Source organism: Mustela nigripes, chromosome 1 (genome assembly GCF_022355385.1).
Source record: "Mustela nigripes isolate SB6536 chromosome 1, MUSNIG.SB6536, whole genome shotgun sequence".
In the NCBI taxonomy this organism is placed as follows: domain Eukaryota; kingdom Metazoa; phylum Chordata; class Mammalia; order Carnivora; family Mustelidae; genus Mustela; species Mustela nigripes.
Window position 1 is genome coordinate 37,282,763 of NC_081557.1, and position 15,149 is coordinate 37,297,911.

Here is a 15,149-nt window from a genome sequence, read left to right on the forward strand (position 1 = left end):
CGGTCTAGTAAAGAGATTACAACCATCCTACTCCCTGATCCCTAGCAATCCGCTTTGCTGCAGGGCGGCCCTTACTAATCCTTTTTACTAAAAATAAGGCAGGGCTGCTTGTGCTGTGATTTCCTATATCCTTTGTCCTGTTTCGTGTTTGTTCTTTGCTCTGAAATTTAACTGAGGCTGGGCAAAAGCTGCAAGTATTTCTTTGTCCTCATGCTTCACTTCCAGCCCCAAACAGGAGAGTTCTTGCAAATTGGGAGGGACGGTTGCCAGCACTGTAGTGCCTGGCACAGACCTTTGCAGAAACTCCACTCGTGATTATCAATAGTCTTCCCTTTCTCAGCATAAACAATTCTTGAGGGTAGGTTTTTCAACTTGCTGTTTGGAAAACTTAAGTACATAAATGCCATTCGCTACAGCCAAGTTTTGTGTGCAAATTCCTGGGTAACCATACTCAATGCTTGGGTTTAATGGGCTTTGTATATTCCGGGTATTTTCATGCAAAGGGAAAATCAAGTCTTTATGATTAAAGTAGGCGTTTCTTGGAGTCCCCGCACAGGTACTGGCAAACAAGTCTGAAGGAAATACTGCATGAAAAATGCATGGGCTGGTGTCATACTTAAATGTTAATCACATCCATTTTGCCAGGGGAACTGGTGGCATTAGAACTTACATAATAACTGATCCATGACTTGCCAATGAATCCAACCTTTCTTTCTCCTCAAATCAGTTCCAAACAGGTGGCCCTTGAAGCTACATGAATGAGAGGCAGGAGCCACGTGCTCTCTGAGTTGCCGACCGGCAGGAGTGAATGGCAAATAAGTCATCAATAAATTAATTTACCCCTATTGGCAGTAATGAGGCTGTACCTTGACAGATACAAGGGGAGTAATACCTTATAATTTATACTAAATGGTCAGTCCAAAAAGGGCGTCTCTTATTTAAGAAAGGGTATGCTCGAGAACTAGTTTGCGGACCTTGAGGAGGGAGGCAGCCCGAGAGGCCAGAACCTTCCCATTTCAAGTCCCATTTAAATGCCAATAAAATAGTCTGCCACAAAGGTTTTGGGAATAGCAATCATAATCATCACTCGAGGAAAAAAAAGATGAGTAAAAGGGGGAAAAATGATTTTGAACTATTATAAATGTTTGGCAGTATAAGAGAAGAACTCTGAATTATGAAGCTGGGTACAGGGGTGCCTGGGTGGCTCAGTCATTAAGCGTCTGCCTTCAGCTCAGGTCATGATCCCAGGGTCCTGGGATCGAGCCCTACATCGGGGTCACTGTTCGTCAGGGAGCCTGCTTCCTTCTCTCTCTGTCTGCCTCTCTGTCTACTTGTGATCTCTCTCTCTCTAATAAAATCTTAAAAAAAAAAAGCTGGGTAAAGGATGGGGGTGAGGGAGGGAAGCAGTAAACCATGGAACAAAACAAGAACAAGAACAGAAGTTAGAGAAGCGCTGGAATCTATTTTTTAAATATACCTATTTCAGGAGAGCTCATTATGGGAGGAAGGAGTGGGCAGGCGCCAACAATGATAACACGGGTCCAGGGACGGACGGGATGCTACAGGAAACTAACCAGAGAAAGAGAAATGAACCAGGGGAAACAATGCAGAGCACACAGTTCCTGAGGAAACAAAGAGAATAAACAGGAATGAACTGACATGCCGCCGACACATAGGAGATGCTCTGAATAGATCTGGGGAATGACTGCACAAACAATAAACAACAACAAATCAAAGATTAGAAAAAAAAAACAACAACAGATGACCTTGAAGAATAATGTCAACACTAATAAAATAGCTGAAGGTATACATAAAGCCCTATTAAAGATCTCTTTTAGAATAGCGGGCATCATCAAATATTTTAGCCGCAGGAGAAGAAGAAAGCACTGTGTACAGAGCTAGGTTATAGATTTCATGCAAAGGACTATAAGCCATAAGTGAATAAGGACTAGGTTTATTTTCCCACTAAAATGGAAAGCCATGGGTAAACCATAGTCAGAGTAAAAAATTGTATAATTTGGGCTTTTACCCAGTTGAGTTGTTAGCCAAATGCAAGACTCACACAGAATTTCAGGCTTAAGAAGTTCAATCACCCACTAATGGGCAAGTGTTGGATTCCAAGTTTATTTCAAAAAGAAATCTGATCTTAAAAGACCTGATAAAAAAATGATGCTGTTAAAAATAGTAAAAAAAAACCCCCTCTGAATCAATATATCTTTATTGAAGAGGTAAGTACCATAACAGAGAAGCACTGATGGGAGTTGGGAATGAGAAGAATTGTTAAAATGGATAAAAAGAAATGAACTGAGGGGTAAGTGGAGAACAGAAGAAAGAAAGTTGAGAAAAACAAAAAGCCAGCAAAGGTTTCTCACAAGAGTGAATTAAAAGATGATATCCTGATAAGACAGGGGTCTATTGATAATGTAGAAGTAATATTCTTGTTGTACGTTTTAAATTGACAGCTAGTTGATTTAAGATTTCTGCCAAATGAAATAAAAATAAGCAAAACCAAAGCCAGATACGTGCTTGTTGCCTATGTAATACCAAAGAAAATCTAGAAATAAGAAAACAAATTAACAATAATAATAGAGATAAATAAGTGGACTGGCAGAACATAAACTGTCTAGGACTGAGCTTAAAATAAGTGTAAGTCTACATAATCATGTCGAGAAACAAAACAGAACAAATAAAAAAATTGAAACCAAATGGGGCGCCTGGGTGGGGCTCTGTGGGTTAAGCCTCTGCCTTCGGCTCAGGTTGTGATCCCAGTGTTCCGGGATCGAGCCCCGCATCGGGCTCTCTGCTCCGCGGGGAGCCTGTTTCCTCTCCTCTCTCTGCCTACTTGTGATCTCTGCCTGTCAAATAACTAAATAAAATCTTTAAAAAAAAAAAATTGAAACCAAAAAAGAAACAAAACAAAACAAAACCCCACAAGTCCTTCCAATGGGATGAATGCAATAATTTACTGGAAAATCTTTAAAAGGCATAGAGAGCCTAACAATAAAAAAAAAATAAATTTAAAAAAACACTGAAAAGGGAAATTAATTAAAGGGAAGAAAAAGCAGGTGAGGTTTCAGACACGACAGTATTTAAGGCAAAAGTTATTAAAGCCAGCTAATTATGTTAATTATGCGATGTTGAAAGTCAGAGTTAATCATGAGGATATAATGCTTTGAAGCTATAGGTTCCAAAGACATAGTGACAAATGGAAAACAATCTGTTAAACATCAAAAAGAAATGAGAAGTACACAGTTTTAGATCAAGGTGTTAATACCCCATATCAGAACATGAAAAATCAAGAAGAAATGATCAAGTAATAGAGCCTGAATAAACACAATTAAACTTACCATCATACAGTAATAAGTATAGATACTGCCAAGAATTAAATGGATTGAACACTGTAAACAAACAATCTTGGTAGCACCTACGCCTCGCTCCTCTGAGTTCAACCCTGGGGAACTTCAGAAACACAGACCCATGGAGCTACCAGAGACACTCAAATACACAGGAGATCAAAGACTCACTTCGAAAACAACCAACATGAACGTGTATTTGGGTCGAGGGGCGGTAGACAACAAAGGAATTTGAGAATACACTAACATTCTTGTTTTGTTCAGAGGAAGACAAATATTGAAATGTTTATGAAATCAATACAGATAAATCAACCCAAGTATGTGTTTTAAATTAGAGGCAACCACCACAAGAACAACAACATAGATCAAATATTGCCTAAACCAGCAGAAGAAAACTTAATGCAGGCAACGGAAAGAAAAGAAGTGGTTTAAAAAAAAAAAAACAAAGAGGAAGAAACAAAAAGAAATTAAAATCAGCAAACATAAAACAAGATGGCGGAATGATTTGAATATGACAGTCGTCCAATGTGGGGAACATGGAATATTACGAAAAGCAAATAAAGCCAAAAGGGCACTGAATGGACCAAGAATGCTTGTGTGCTGTGAAGTAAGTAACACATCCCTCAACACCTGTGTGGAATGAGAGAAAAGGCTAAACATATATGAGGTCATGAAAAAACCAAAACAAATTCTGTAAACACACAAAAAAGCAGAACCATTCTATTACATACTCTCTCACCAAAACAAAAGAAAGAAACTTCAGTGATAAAGCGATCTATGAAGAAACCCAGGCAGCACATGAAGACAACACCAGAGCTGCTCTGTCTTAGCCTGGTCTCCAGGCTGAGCAAAAAGGGTCCCCCAGCCCCCCAGAATTTATAACCACGAGTTTGAAATTTGACACTGCACCACAGTGTGGTGGCTTTGGTGTGGTTCTGAAGAGGTCTGAGTCTTTGTTGTCTGTTTCTCTGGATGCTTTTTGGGTTGTCCCTATCCTCATTATTCTAAAATTTCCGGACGGGAGGCTTTTCTCATCCTCTGTGCTGAATACCTGGGTCCTGAGCCTATTCCCGGGGTCGGTGCAAACGGCGGGCTTGGCTCTTACCTATGGAGGATTCTGCATTCTTTGCTCTGCTCAGAGCTCCTACCTCTCCAGCTCCCCAGATACTGCTGGCAATCTCTCTGAAAGGGCGGGGCCTTCTTTCCTTTTTTCTTGTCTTTGTGAGTTTATTTTTTATTCTTCTAGTGCTATCTTTATGAGATTGGAGGAAAGATCAGCAATTCATGCTTGCATTCAGCCTGGCATGTTTAAGGGGAAGACCAGGTGAACAGACTTTCCTTCCCCACTGCCGGTGCATAACACAGTGAGTTGTTGCCGCAAGGCTTCCCAGAGGGATGGAGAGAAGAGAGGGGAAAAAGGGGAAAGAAGCTCTTTAATCCTTTCTCTTTTGCTCTTTCGGACACTGACACTGTGGATGCTGAGGCACACTCTCTGGACCAAACTCTGAATTCCCAATCACAGCTCTATTCATACGCAGCCTGGAGGTGGCACCACTGGGGGGCGCTGCTAGGCACAATTACTCAACTTGGAGAGGGATTTCCCTGTGAAGGTGGGAAGGAGTGGGATTATTGTTTGCCGAATGTTTCATTTTGTTTCTGAAGTTAGATGGGGAGAAAAGGCCTATGGTCCACCTGTGACTCATCACCGTTCTAGGTGGTGGGCTGCGGAAACCCACACGTTTATCTTACCATAAATGGGAAGAAACCCAGCAAGCTCAATACTATTAATTTAGTTAACAGTTCTTCCAAAAGTAATTGAGGGATTTAGTGCAATCCCATTTAAAATTCTGACAGGATCCTTTACAGAATTTGATAAAATGATTTCATGATCACTTGCAAAAACAGAGAGACAATAATATCGAGGAATATTTTAAGAAGCAAGAGTGCTTGTCGGCTCTGATGCTTTTCTCTGTCACTCCTCAGCATCTAATGCGTGACAGAAGCTACCTCTGAAAGTTATCTCCAGTCCATCCATCCACTCCATCACACACCCACCGCCTTAGTCCGAGCTAGCGCCATCACTGTAATGGCCTCCTTACCGACCTTCCCAATTATTGCCAGAACCATCCAATCTGCTCCCCACTTAGCAGCCCTATCAGGTCCTCTCTCTCCTGCCCCAATCTCTTCAGCGGCTTCACTCATCTCTCTCCACCCTCTTTCTTGCTCATTTTGTAACTGCATCTCATTCATTCATTCATTAGAGGCTTTCAAAGTATCAGACAATGAGCTGATCCCTGAGGAGATACTGAGCAAAAGCAGGCTTGATGCTTGTCAGTGCCGTAGGGGTTTTAAAGGCAAATGCAATAAACTCGAGGAAAGATTCAAATGTGTAAGTCATTAAACCAATGCCAATTTAAAATAATGAGATTAATTTTTTATAACCATTAATTGCCAAAACCCAAACAGAAAACGTTAAGTTAAATGCTGAGAAGGCTGGGGGAAAGAGATCTATTTATTCATTATTGGTAACATGGTGAATGGATAGAAATATTTTGGAGAATAATCTGGCAAAATGTCGTAAGAGCCCGTAAAAAAGCACACATTTTTTGATCGGGCTGTCTGGCTCTTAGGAAATTATTTCAAGGAAATGATTTAAAGGAAGAACAAAGGGAAGAAGAATACTTCACTGCAGTTTTTTTGTTTGTTTTTTTGTTTTGTTTTTTTTGGGCTGCCTGGGTGGCTCAGTCAGTAAGTGGCCAACTCTTGATTTTGGCTCAGGTCATGATCTCAGGGTTATGGGATCAAGCCCTGTGTGGGGCTCCACGCTCAGCAGGGAATCTGCTGGAGGAGTCTCTTCCTCCTTTCCCCTTCCTCTCTTTCTCTCTCTCAAATAAATAATCTTTTTTTAAAAAAGCTTTTTTGTTGTAGTGCTTTCCATGTTAGCAAAAGGCCTGACATCACCTTGATGTGCAATAAAAGAACAGTTAGATAAGTGGTTTAGAGCAAGCTGGTATAACAAATTACGACTACGGAAACAAAACCAAATGCACAAAGTAGGATGCAATGTTTCCAAATGTGCAACTGTGTATGTGGATGAAAATAGGAAGAAATGAGAGCTGTTGCCGAGAGTCAGAGTGGGGGTCTTTTATGTGATTAGATTTAATAACTAGTAATTTTTAAATAACATGGCCCAGTGGAAAAGATGGCCAAGTTTCACTGTAAAAGCTTTGATACTGTAGGGTGTTTTTCCCAGTGGCCATGTTTATATTTTAGGCGATGTGTCCTCAAATGAAACAAAAATAATTGGCTTCCAGAAAAAGTTCCTTTCGCCAATATGTATTTGTTAAACAGCATTAAAACTGATAACCATATCAAAAATGGGGAGCATTGTGCAATTTACTTCGTCAAGGTACATTACAGAGTCTCTATAGGGTGGAGGCATCCGTCAAAAAACCTAGGAGCTTGGGACGCCTGGGTGCCGCAGATGATTAAGCATCTGCCTTCGGCTCAGGTCATGATCTCCAGGTCCTGAGATCGAGTCCCGCGTGGGGTTCCCTGCTCAGCAGGGAGTCTGTTTCTCCCTCTCCCTATGCCCACCCCCACCCCCGCTCATGCTCTCTCTCTCTCTAATGAATAAATAAAGCCTTAAAACCTTAAAAAAAAAAAAAAAGAGCAAACAAATCTAGAAGGCATGTTCAGAGTAAGTGAGCAAAGTGACTCAGCATCTGTTAGGCAAGTCCCAGTCCCCTGGCAAAGACAGAGCATGTGTGCAAACCCTGGGACGTCCCTGAGCTGACCCTGCGTGGTCGCCATGTTCCTATAAAAAACGCCTGTTTTTGGACCACTGCTGGGTACTAAAGACTGCTGAGGACAGACACTGGGGGAGCTTGCTGGCACTTCTAACACTCCAGGGCTCTGGAAGTCTGTTCAGGCTCAGTGAATCCAGACCTTCCCTTTCTGACTTCTAAGTTAGGATCTGTAGAGGAGGTCTTTGTACAGTGGGGCAAAGCTGTTTGGAATTTAGTATCGGCTGAGTCCACATTGGTACAGCAGATGCTGAAAAGATGCTTTGTGTAGAAGACATTTAATTTCACTGCAGAGGAGAGAAGACCGCCTTGTGACAGCCCCCAGAAGAAGGCAAAAGAGAATCAAGAGAGTTGAGCTTTGATTTTGTTTCTGAAACTCTCTGGTTATGTGATCTGAGTCCTTTGTGTTTCACATTTTTTTTCACTTATAAAATTAGGAGGTAGAACTTGCATGATCCAGCCTCAAAACGGATTTCTAGAAACAACCCAGTTGAGGGTGTTTTAAAAGGATTTCACGATTTCCAGATGGCCAGCAGAGGTTTATGGCATTACAATGGAGAGGGGATGTCAGTCTGGGCCTTCCCCTGGCCTTCCTGATTTCGCCACACCTAGCCTCTTCCAGGGAGGGGGCTGTGGTGGATGCAGAGTCCCCTGTTCTCTAAGAAAGGGAACTCCAGAAATAGTATTTGGACCCAACCATCGTGGATAGCAGTGTGGCCCCCACAAGCGAGAACTGAAGAATAAGTGTGTTGCCAGATCTTCTTGAAGAGCCCAATGCAAATTCTCCAGGGCAAGTCACCCAAGGAGAACGGAAGGACAGACACCTTAGGCTGCTATCCTGCGTCACGGCAGAGATCCTCCAAGTGTGGTTTACAGACCTCTGGGGACCCTGAGGCCCTTGCAGGAGTCTGTGAGGAGAAAACTATTTTCACAATGATACCAAGACATTTGCCACATGTTGGCATTCACCCTGGTGGTGTCAAAGTGGTACCGTGTGAACCACTGTCACTTAGTGCCCATCCAAGCAGTGGCCTCGAACGGCATCCACAGTCACTGCCAGGAATGGCCGTGAACAATGTAAAGAGTCAGCTTCACTTTGGAATGTTTTTGATGAAACAATAAAAATTATTAATGTTATCTATTAGTCTCTGTACATCTGAGTACATGGTTTTCTCCCATTCTGTGTGACTAACTGGGGAACATCCATGAAACACTTCCCTATATACTGGGATGCAATGCTGGTCTTGAGTAAATGCTCTTGCAAGCTGGACTGGACACTTTTATTTTCATAAATATCATTTTTACTTGAAAGAACCAATGACAGACAAATTATGGCTATTCAGACTGGAGAATGTGGTAGACATTTTCTCAAAAATGAAGTGAGCCTGTCATTTCAAGGAAAACAACGGACAGGATGTGTTGCCAAGGAGAAAATTCAAACTTTCAAGCAAAACTTAGAATTTTGGAAAACTTGCAGCGCCTGGGTGGCTCTGTCATTAAGCGTCTGCTTTCAGTTCAAGTCGTGATCCCCGGGTCCTGGGATCCTATATGGGGCTCCCTGCTCAGTGGGGAGGATGCAAAGTAGGATGCAGTGTTTCCAAATGTGCAACTGTGCGTGTGGATGAACATATGAAGAAACAAGAGCTGTTGCCGAGACTCAGAGTGGTGGTCTTTTTTATTTTTTTTAATTTTTTTTTTTTATTTGACAGACAGAGATCACAAGTAGGCAGAGAGGCAGGCAGAGAGAGAGAGAGAGAGGGAAGCAGGCTTCCTGCGGAGCAGGGAGCCCGATGCGGGGCTCGATCCCAGGACCCTGAGATCATGACCCGAGCCGAAGGCAGCAGCCCAAACCACTGAGCCACCCAGGCGCCCCGAGTGGTGGTCTTTTATGTGATTAGATTTAATAACCAGTAATTTTTAAATAACATGGTCCAGTAGAAAAGATGGCAGGAAGCCTGCTTCCCCCCTCCCACTCCCCCATATCTGTGCTCCCTCTCTGGCTGTCTCTTGTCAAATAAATAAATAAAATCCTAAAAAGAAAAGAATTTTGGAAAACTTATATCTGTCATTATGAATCTGGTAGCTTTCCAATACTTAAACACATTTCTTTTTTTTTTTTTTAAGATTTTATTTATTTATTTGACAGATCACAAGTAGGCAGAGAGGCAAGCAGAGAGAGAGGGGAAAGCGGGCTCCCTGCTGAGCAGAGAGCCTGATGAGGGGCTCAATGCAGGGCTCGATCCCAGGACCCTGAAGTCATGACCTGAGCCGAAGGCAGAGGCTTAACCCACTGAGCCACTCAGGTGCCCCTCTTAAACACATTTCTAATGAGATTAGAAGTGATATTAATGAATGTGATTTTTGATATTGTATAATGAAATGTCTCTATATTTGAAACACCTGTGTAACTTGGTAAACCAGTGTTTTCCAAATGACCAATGTATGATGTCACAAAATCATTTATTTGTAAAAGATTCATTCCAAGTGCAAAGTAAAGCAATGCATTTTAATGTAACAGAGTACAAGTTCACTAATATGGTTTCATGTTCTACACTGTAATTATCCTTTAAGAAACTACCCTTTGTAGGGATGCTTGGGTGGCTCAGTGGGTTAAACATCTCCCTTCAGTTCAGGTCTTGATCCCAGGGTCCTGGGATGGAGCTCCAAATCAGCTCCCTGCCCTGTGGGGAGTCCACTTCTCCCTCTCCCTCTGCCTGCTTGTGCCCTCTGCTCTCTCTCTCTCTCCCTCTCAAATAAATAAAATCTTAAAAAAAAAAAAAAAGAAAAGAAACTACCCTCTGTAGGGTTTTGGTATAGTATCAAAGAAGATTATCTGTAATTAATGAAGAAGTTATTAAAATATTCTTCCTTTTCCAATTACATATCTGAGATAGAATTTCTTTACACTTCAACCAAAAAAACATACCACAACAGATTGAATGCAGAGGCAAATATAAGAATCTAGATGTCTTCTAATTAAGTCAGATATTAAAGAGATTTGTAAAAATGTAAAACTACGAGGGTCCTTCACTAAATTTCTTTTGTTTTAGACAATATAGTCATTTTCATAAAATATGTTAATATGTAATGAGTTTATCATTGCTAATTCATTATATGCTACTTTTTAAATGAATTAATAAGTAGTATTTTAAAACATCTGCAATTTTTGACACATTGAATTTGGATAGGTACAACCCATATAAGCAAAAGGATGTTTGAATTCTCAATAATTTTTCAGTATGCAAAAAACATCTTGAAATTATAAAGCTTGAGAGTTGCTCCCCTGAGATCCTTGAGGACAAAGTGGTATTTGGGATGAGTAATAATAAAGGGGAGCGGGACATGACATTTATCGATTTGCACCATGGTTGGGAAGCATCATGGCTTAACTGGGCTTCATGGCAAGGGTTGGTTATCGAGACAAGATCATGCCTGGAGCACCAAAGGGAAAGTCATCTATTACTTAAGATTTGTAGAAATCACTTCCAGCAGCATTGAATTTTCACAGTCCTTATTAGACCTTCTCTGTGCCCTTCCATTTGACTCCAGTCCTGAGCACCTTTCCCTCTAAGGAGGGTCTGGCCTATAATCGCTCAGCAGTATTGGCCATGGTGACTCGACGGGAGCTAGAAATCTGCCTCCTAGGTCTCAGTGACTGCTACTCTGGTTCAACAATCAGTATATAATACTTGGAAAGGCATCAGGCACTTCCAAGGCATTGAGAATAAAAGATGAGTGTGTTACGGCTTTTGTCCTGGAGGACTCCTCTGCCTGATGAAGAAGATAGATTCCTTAAGAAATAATTACAGTTCAATGTGATAAACACTCCTTTGTACATAGTGACCAAATTTTTCCAACCCAAAATTAAGACACACTGACATCTGACAATGGAACAATCCTGGGGGGATCTAGAGCTCACGTCTGCTTTATTAAGAAACTCCCAACAATTCCACAGAAATTCTGTACAGATTTGTACTTGATTTGACTCACAGACCCAGAAACAGTGATTTTTTTTTTTTTTCAAATTCTGGGGAATAACAGTGTCAGAACAGAACAGCACAAGAAGCTCCTTAGGATTATGGAAGATGAGTAATGGGCCCCTAACATTTTATTTCCTTTGGGTTAGTGGACTGGAGGCACTGGAGGACATTTTTTTTTTCCATCATCCTTGTGCCAAGTGTACCCCAACCCCAGGGCAAAGAGTCCAGCTTTGTTCATGCAGGTCTCCCACACCAGCTGAAGCAAATCAAACTGAATCCCAGAATGAGAAGAATGAACTAGTAAGATGCTTCTAAGATCCCAAGTCTTGATTACAATGTGGGTAAAATTAAACAATAGAGCTCTTGATCTGCCAAGTCCCCGCTGGGTGGGCTGCCTGGGAACCGTGGAGGCTCTGGTCTGGACCAGGTCTTCATAAGTCCCAACCACATACCCTTTGCTCCCCCTTTTTTGGGGGGCTGACCCAAATCCGTCTTTTAATCTCCTCCTAATTCTGCTCGTCTTTCCCAGCTGTGGCAACTCCAAAGTGAAATGAACAAGAATAAAAGAGAAAATGAACAGAAAAATCATGTTCAGTGCCACATACCAACATCCCACCACCCACAGTTAGAGAGTATGAGCATTACTGGGTCTTAAAGGTAGCCAACCGAAAGGCAGGACAAGGAACCAGACAAATCCCTTTTCAAATCTTGGATTCACTACTCATGTCTGACTAGGGGCAAATCATGACATCTCTCTGATATTCAGTGAGCTCATCCACATTTTGAGGATTAAATGACATAACATGTAAAAATGCTCGGCACACAGTAGGTCCACTACTCATTGTTAGAATTTTCACATTTTTGTGTATGAATATTTGATAAATGCCTATCTCCCCATGAATCTCTGAGTTGTATGAGAATGTGGGTTGCGTCTTTTTTTGCTCACTATTATATCACTAGAGCTTAGCATGGTGCCTGGCATATGCTAGGCATTTTTTGAGACTATGGTATGATAAAAGGGAATTTCTAGGGTCCTGATTAAGGATCTACTCAAAATTAGGAAGTTTGGGGCTTCCTAACAACTCCCATGGATTGGTATCGGCTATCTGGAGCATGGAGTCCTGAAGGATTCTAAGATGGTATCTGGAATTTGTAGGGAAAGTGTGTACAGATCGATTACCAACATTATGGTTGAGGGTGTTGAATGTTTGTTGACCTTGATCTGTGGAGTCAAGAGCAGCCCCCTCTTGTCACCTATTTCCAGCAGATAGATCTACTGTGTGATTCACAGATACGGCCTCCTTAGGGGGACCAAGGTTACCAAATGCTTGACCTGAAGAGAAGCAGCATGACCTTAGGAGTATTTTTTTAAATCACAGATTAGAACAACGCTACCTAACAAAAGCTCAAAGCATACCAGTATTGTATCTGCTTATCTTGATGACTTTCACTTCCTGGGAACGAGTATTTCGTGAGTCAGCTGTTAAAAGCAAACAGACCCAACCTACTTCGGCTGGTGTACCCCACAACCAGACAGAACTTCACCGCGCACCTTCCCCCAATCCATGAAGTGGCTATTCTACTCACGAGGGTAATCCTTTGGGTGCGTCTTCTCGGACCAATTCCCATAAAATGTGAGTCTGTACTTGGCAGTTCCACAGGCACAGCAGTCTAAGATGGGTTTATCAGTTACCCCATCAAACATGGAATCTGAAACAGGGAAATCACTAAGTTAGGAAACCAATGTGGGTCACTCATAAGGCAGCACTCTCTTGGTCCTGTCCTGTCTTCAATGCTTGAGAAAAGAAGATGAGGTGCGGTTTCCACTGATTAACAACACCCAGAACCAGGTCAGTACTTGGGCTGTAAAGGATTTTTATATACCTCTAAGTATGGTAATTATATTCTGCCAATAAAAAAGACTCAGAACTTTTGCTCTACCAATGTGAGGAGACCCATGGGACCAATAAGGCTGAATAGTTTGGAAACCAGGGATAAAATTGACTCAGTTATCCTTTTTTTCCACAATAGGATTTTTCTACTAGATTTTAAGAGGAATATGCATGTGTGTGTTTTCTCTAAGAAATGTTCTCTGGGGCCAAATTGCCAGGACCAGAAGAGGCAGCTTTGCTGAGGAGCAGTGAGAACAAGTAGACAGACATAAAGGACTGCAGAACATTATTATAAAAAATGCATCTATAGTCACATCCTTTCTTATCAAGCTTTCAGAGACTTGGGAGGGGTGGGGGTTTAGGGCTATGTTGGTAAGTTCAGGTTTACTTCTGAGTACAGGAGCGGTCAGGAAAAACTTAAGATTCCCTCTCTGCCCCCATTTTTATCTGTGGATAGCTGATAAGTGGGGAAAGAGAGATTACATGAATATATTCAGTTATTTCTGATTGTCAACCCACATCCCTAAATGTGCTTTGTTGCTTTCAGTCTGTTCTGCTTCCTGTAAGACCAAAACAATGGCTTATAGATGCAACGTGTTTCAGCCGCTTTTTCTTTGGTTCCTCCAGTGGTATTAACATAAAGGTTCTTTTTTTTTTTTTTTTTTTTAACAAGTTGGACATTTATTCTTAACTATTATATAAAGACCAGTGACAGTATAAAAATCTTTTCAAGTGTCAGGGAGAGCATTTTACAAGTCTTCCTTGTGGAATTCACTGGGTTCCGTTGGTTTGAACAAGCAAAATCAGTGATGGATAGAAGAAAATCCCGTGCTCCAGGATGGAGATAAAAGCATGAAATAGGTAATAATAACTGCATTGTATAGAGTCCTTGTAGGTGCTGCTCTCTTTCCAGGTACTGTCTCATTTAATCCCAGCAACCCCAGGAGGTAAGTACTTTAGTTAATTCCATGTTGCAGGTTAGTACACTGAGGCAATTAGGTAACCAGTGCAAGGTCATGGGGTTAGTAGGTGTTATGGGCAGAACTGGATGGCGTTCTATATAAACACCAATGAGAGTAATTTTGGGGTGTGTGTTTCTCTTTATGCTTTTTCAAGTGAAGGCTGGTGCATTTTAAAAAAATGACCTCCCTTTAGAGCTCCAGGATTTCTAAATGGCGGCACCAAAGAGGTCTGAAAGCACCCAAAATAGAAATCCTAGTCTGGCTCTTTCTTTTGTACACTTGGAAGAAGCCTGCACATTGTCTGTGCTTGGGGATAGGCTCTCTGTTGCTTAACACACACAAAATCCAGGTACCACTCCTGCGTCAGCTACTTTGATAGGGACAAGCCCTGTTGAATGTATTTCAGGAAAGGCAGTGTAAATTAGGAACTCTTAAGGATTTTTTCCTTTTCCTCTTCCATTATTGCTATTATGACCAACTGTGTTTCAAAAGAACTAAATTAGCTTTGGAAAAGGGATTCCAAGCTAAGAGATACGTACTGGGCTTTCAACTGTAGCTTCCTGGAGCTATGTGATGAGGGAGCAATCTCTCAAAAAAACCAAAATAAGGCAAATCGGTGGCTTTACCTTCTCAATCTTTTCCGAAAATATCTTTTCAGCTATGGGTAGTAAGTTTAAAGATATATTCAGAAGTTCAGGGAATACACTTACAATAAATCTTGTGGAATTCCAAAGGAAAATCAGCTTCCATTTAAAAAATAAGGCCCCAGTTTGAAACTAAAAACAGACATACGGTTCCCTATGGGGAAAAGCCTATTGAAAAGGAACCAGATTTTCTGGGGCACCTGGGTGGCTCGATCAGCAAAGCGTCTGCCTTCAGCTCAGGCCATGATCCTGAGGTCTTGAGATCGAGTCCCGAATTGGGCTCCTTCTCTCTGGGGAGTCTGCTTCTCTCTCTGCCTGCTCCTCCCTCTGCCTGCTGCTCCCCCTGCCTGCTGCTTCCCCTGACTGCTTCTCCTTCTGCCTGCTGCTCCTCCTGCCAGCTGCTCCCTCTGCCTGCTTCTCCCTCTGCCTGCTGCTCCCCCTGCCTGCTTCTCCCTCTGCCTGCTGCTCCCCCTGCCTGCTTCTCCCTCTGCCTGCTGCTCCCCCTGCCTGCT

The 15,149-nt window shown here is 41.9% G+C and overlaps 1 protein-coding gene across 1 annotated transcript in view; it reads right to left on the reverse strand.

The window, feature by feature from the left end:
* Positions 1–15,149, reverse strand: part of SPON1 (spondin 1) — a 256,164-nt gene that overhangs the window by 132,065 nt on the left and 108,950 nt on the right. Inside the window, exon 5 of the mRNA XM_059407970.1 lies at positions 12,727–12,849. Coding sequence (XP_059263953.1) covers positions 12,727–12,849 — 123 coding nt within the window. The remainder of the gene's footprint in view (positions 1–12,726; positions 12,850–15,149) is intronic.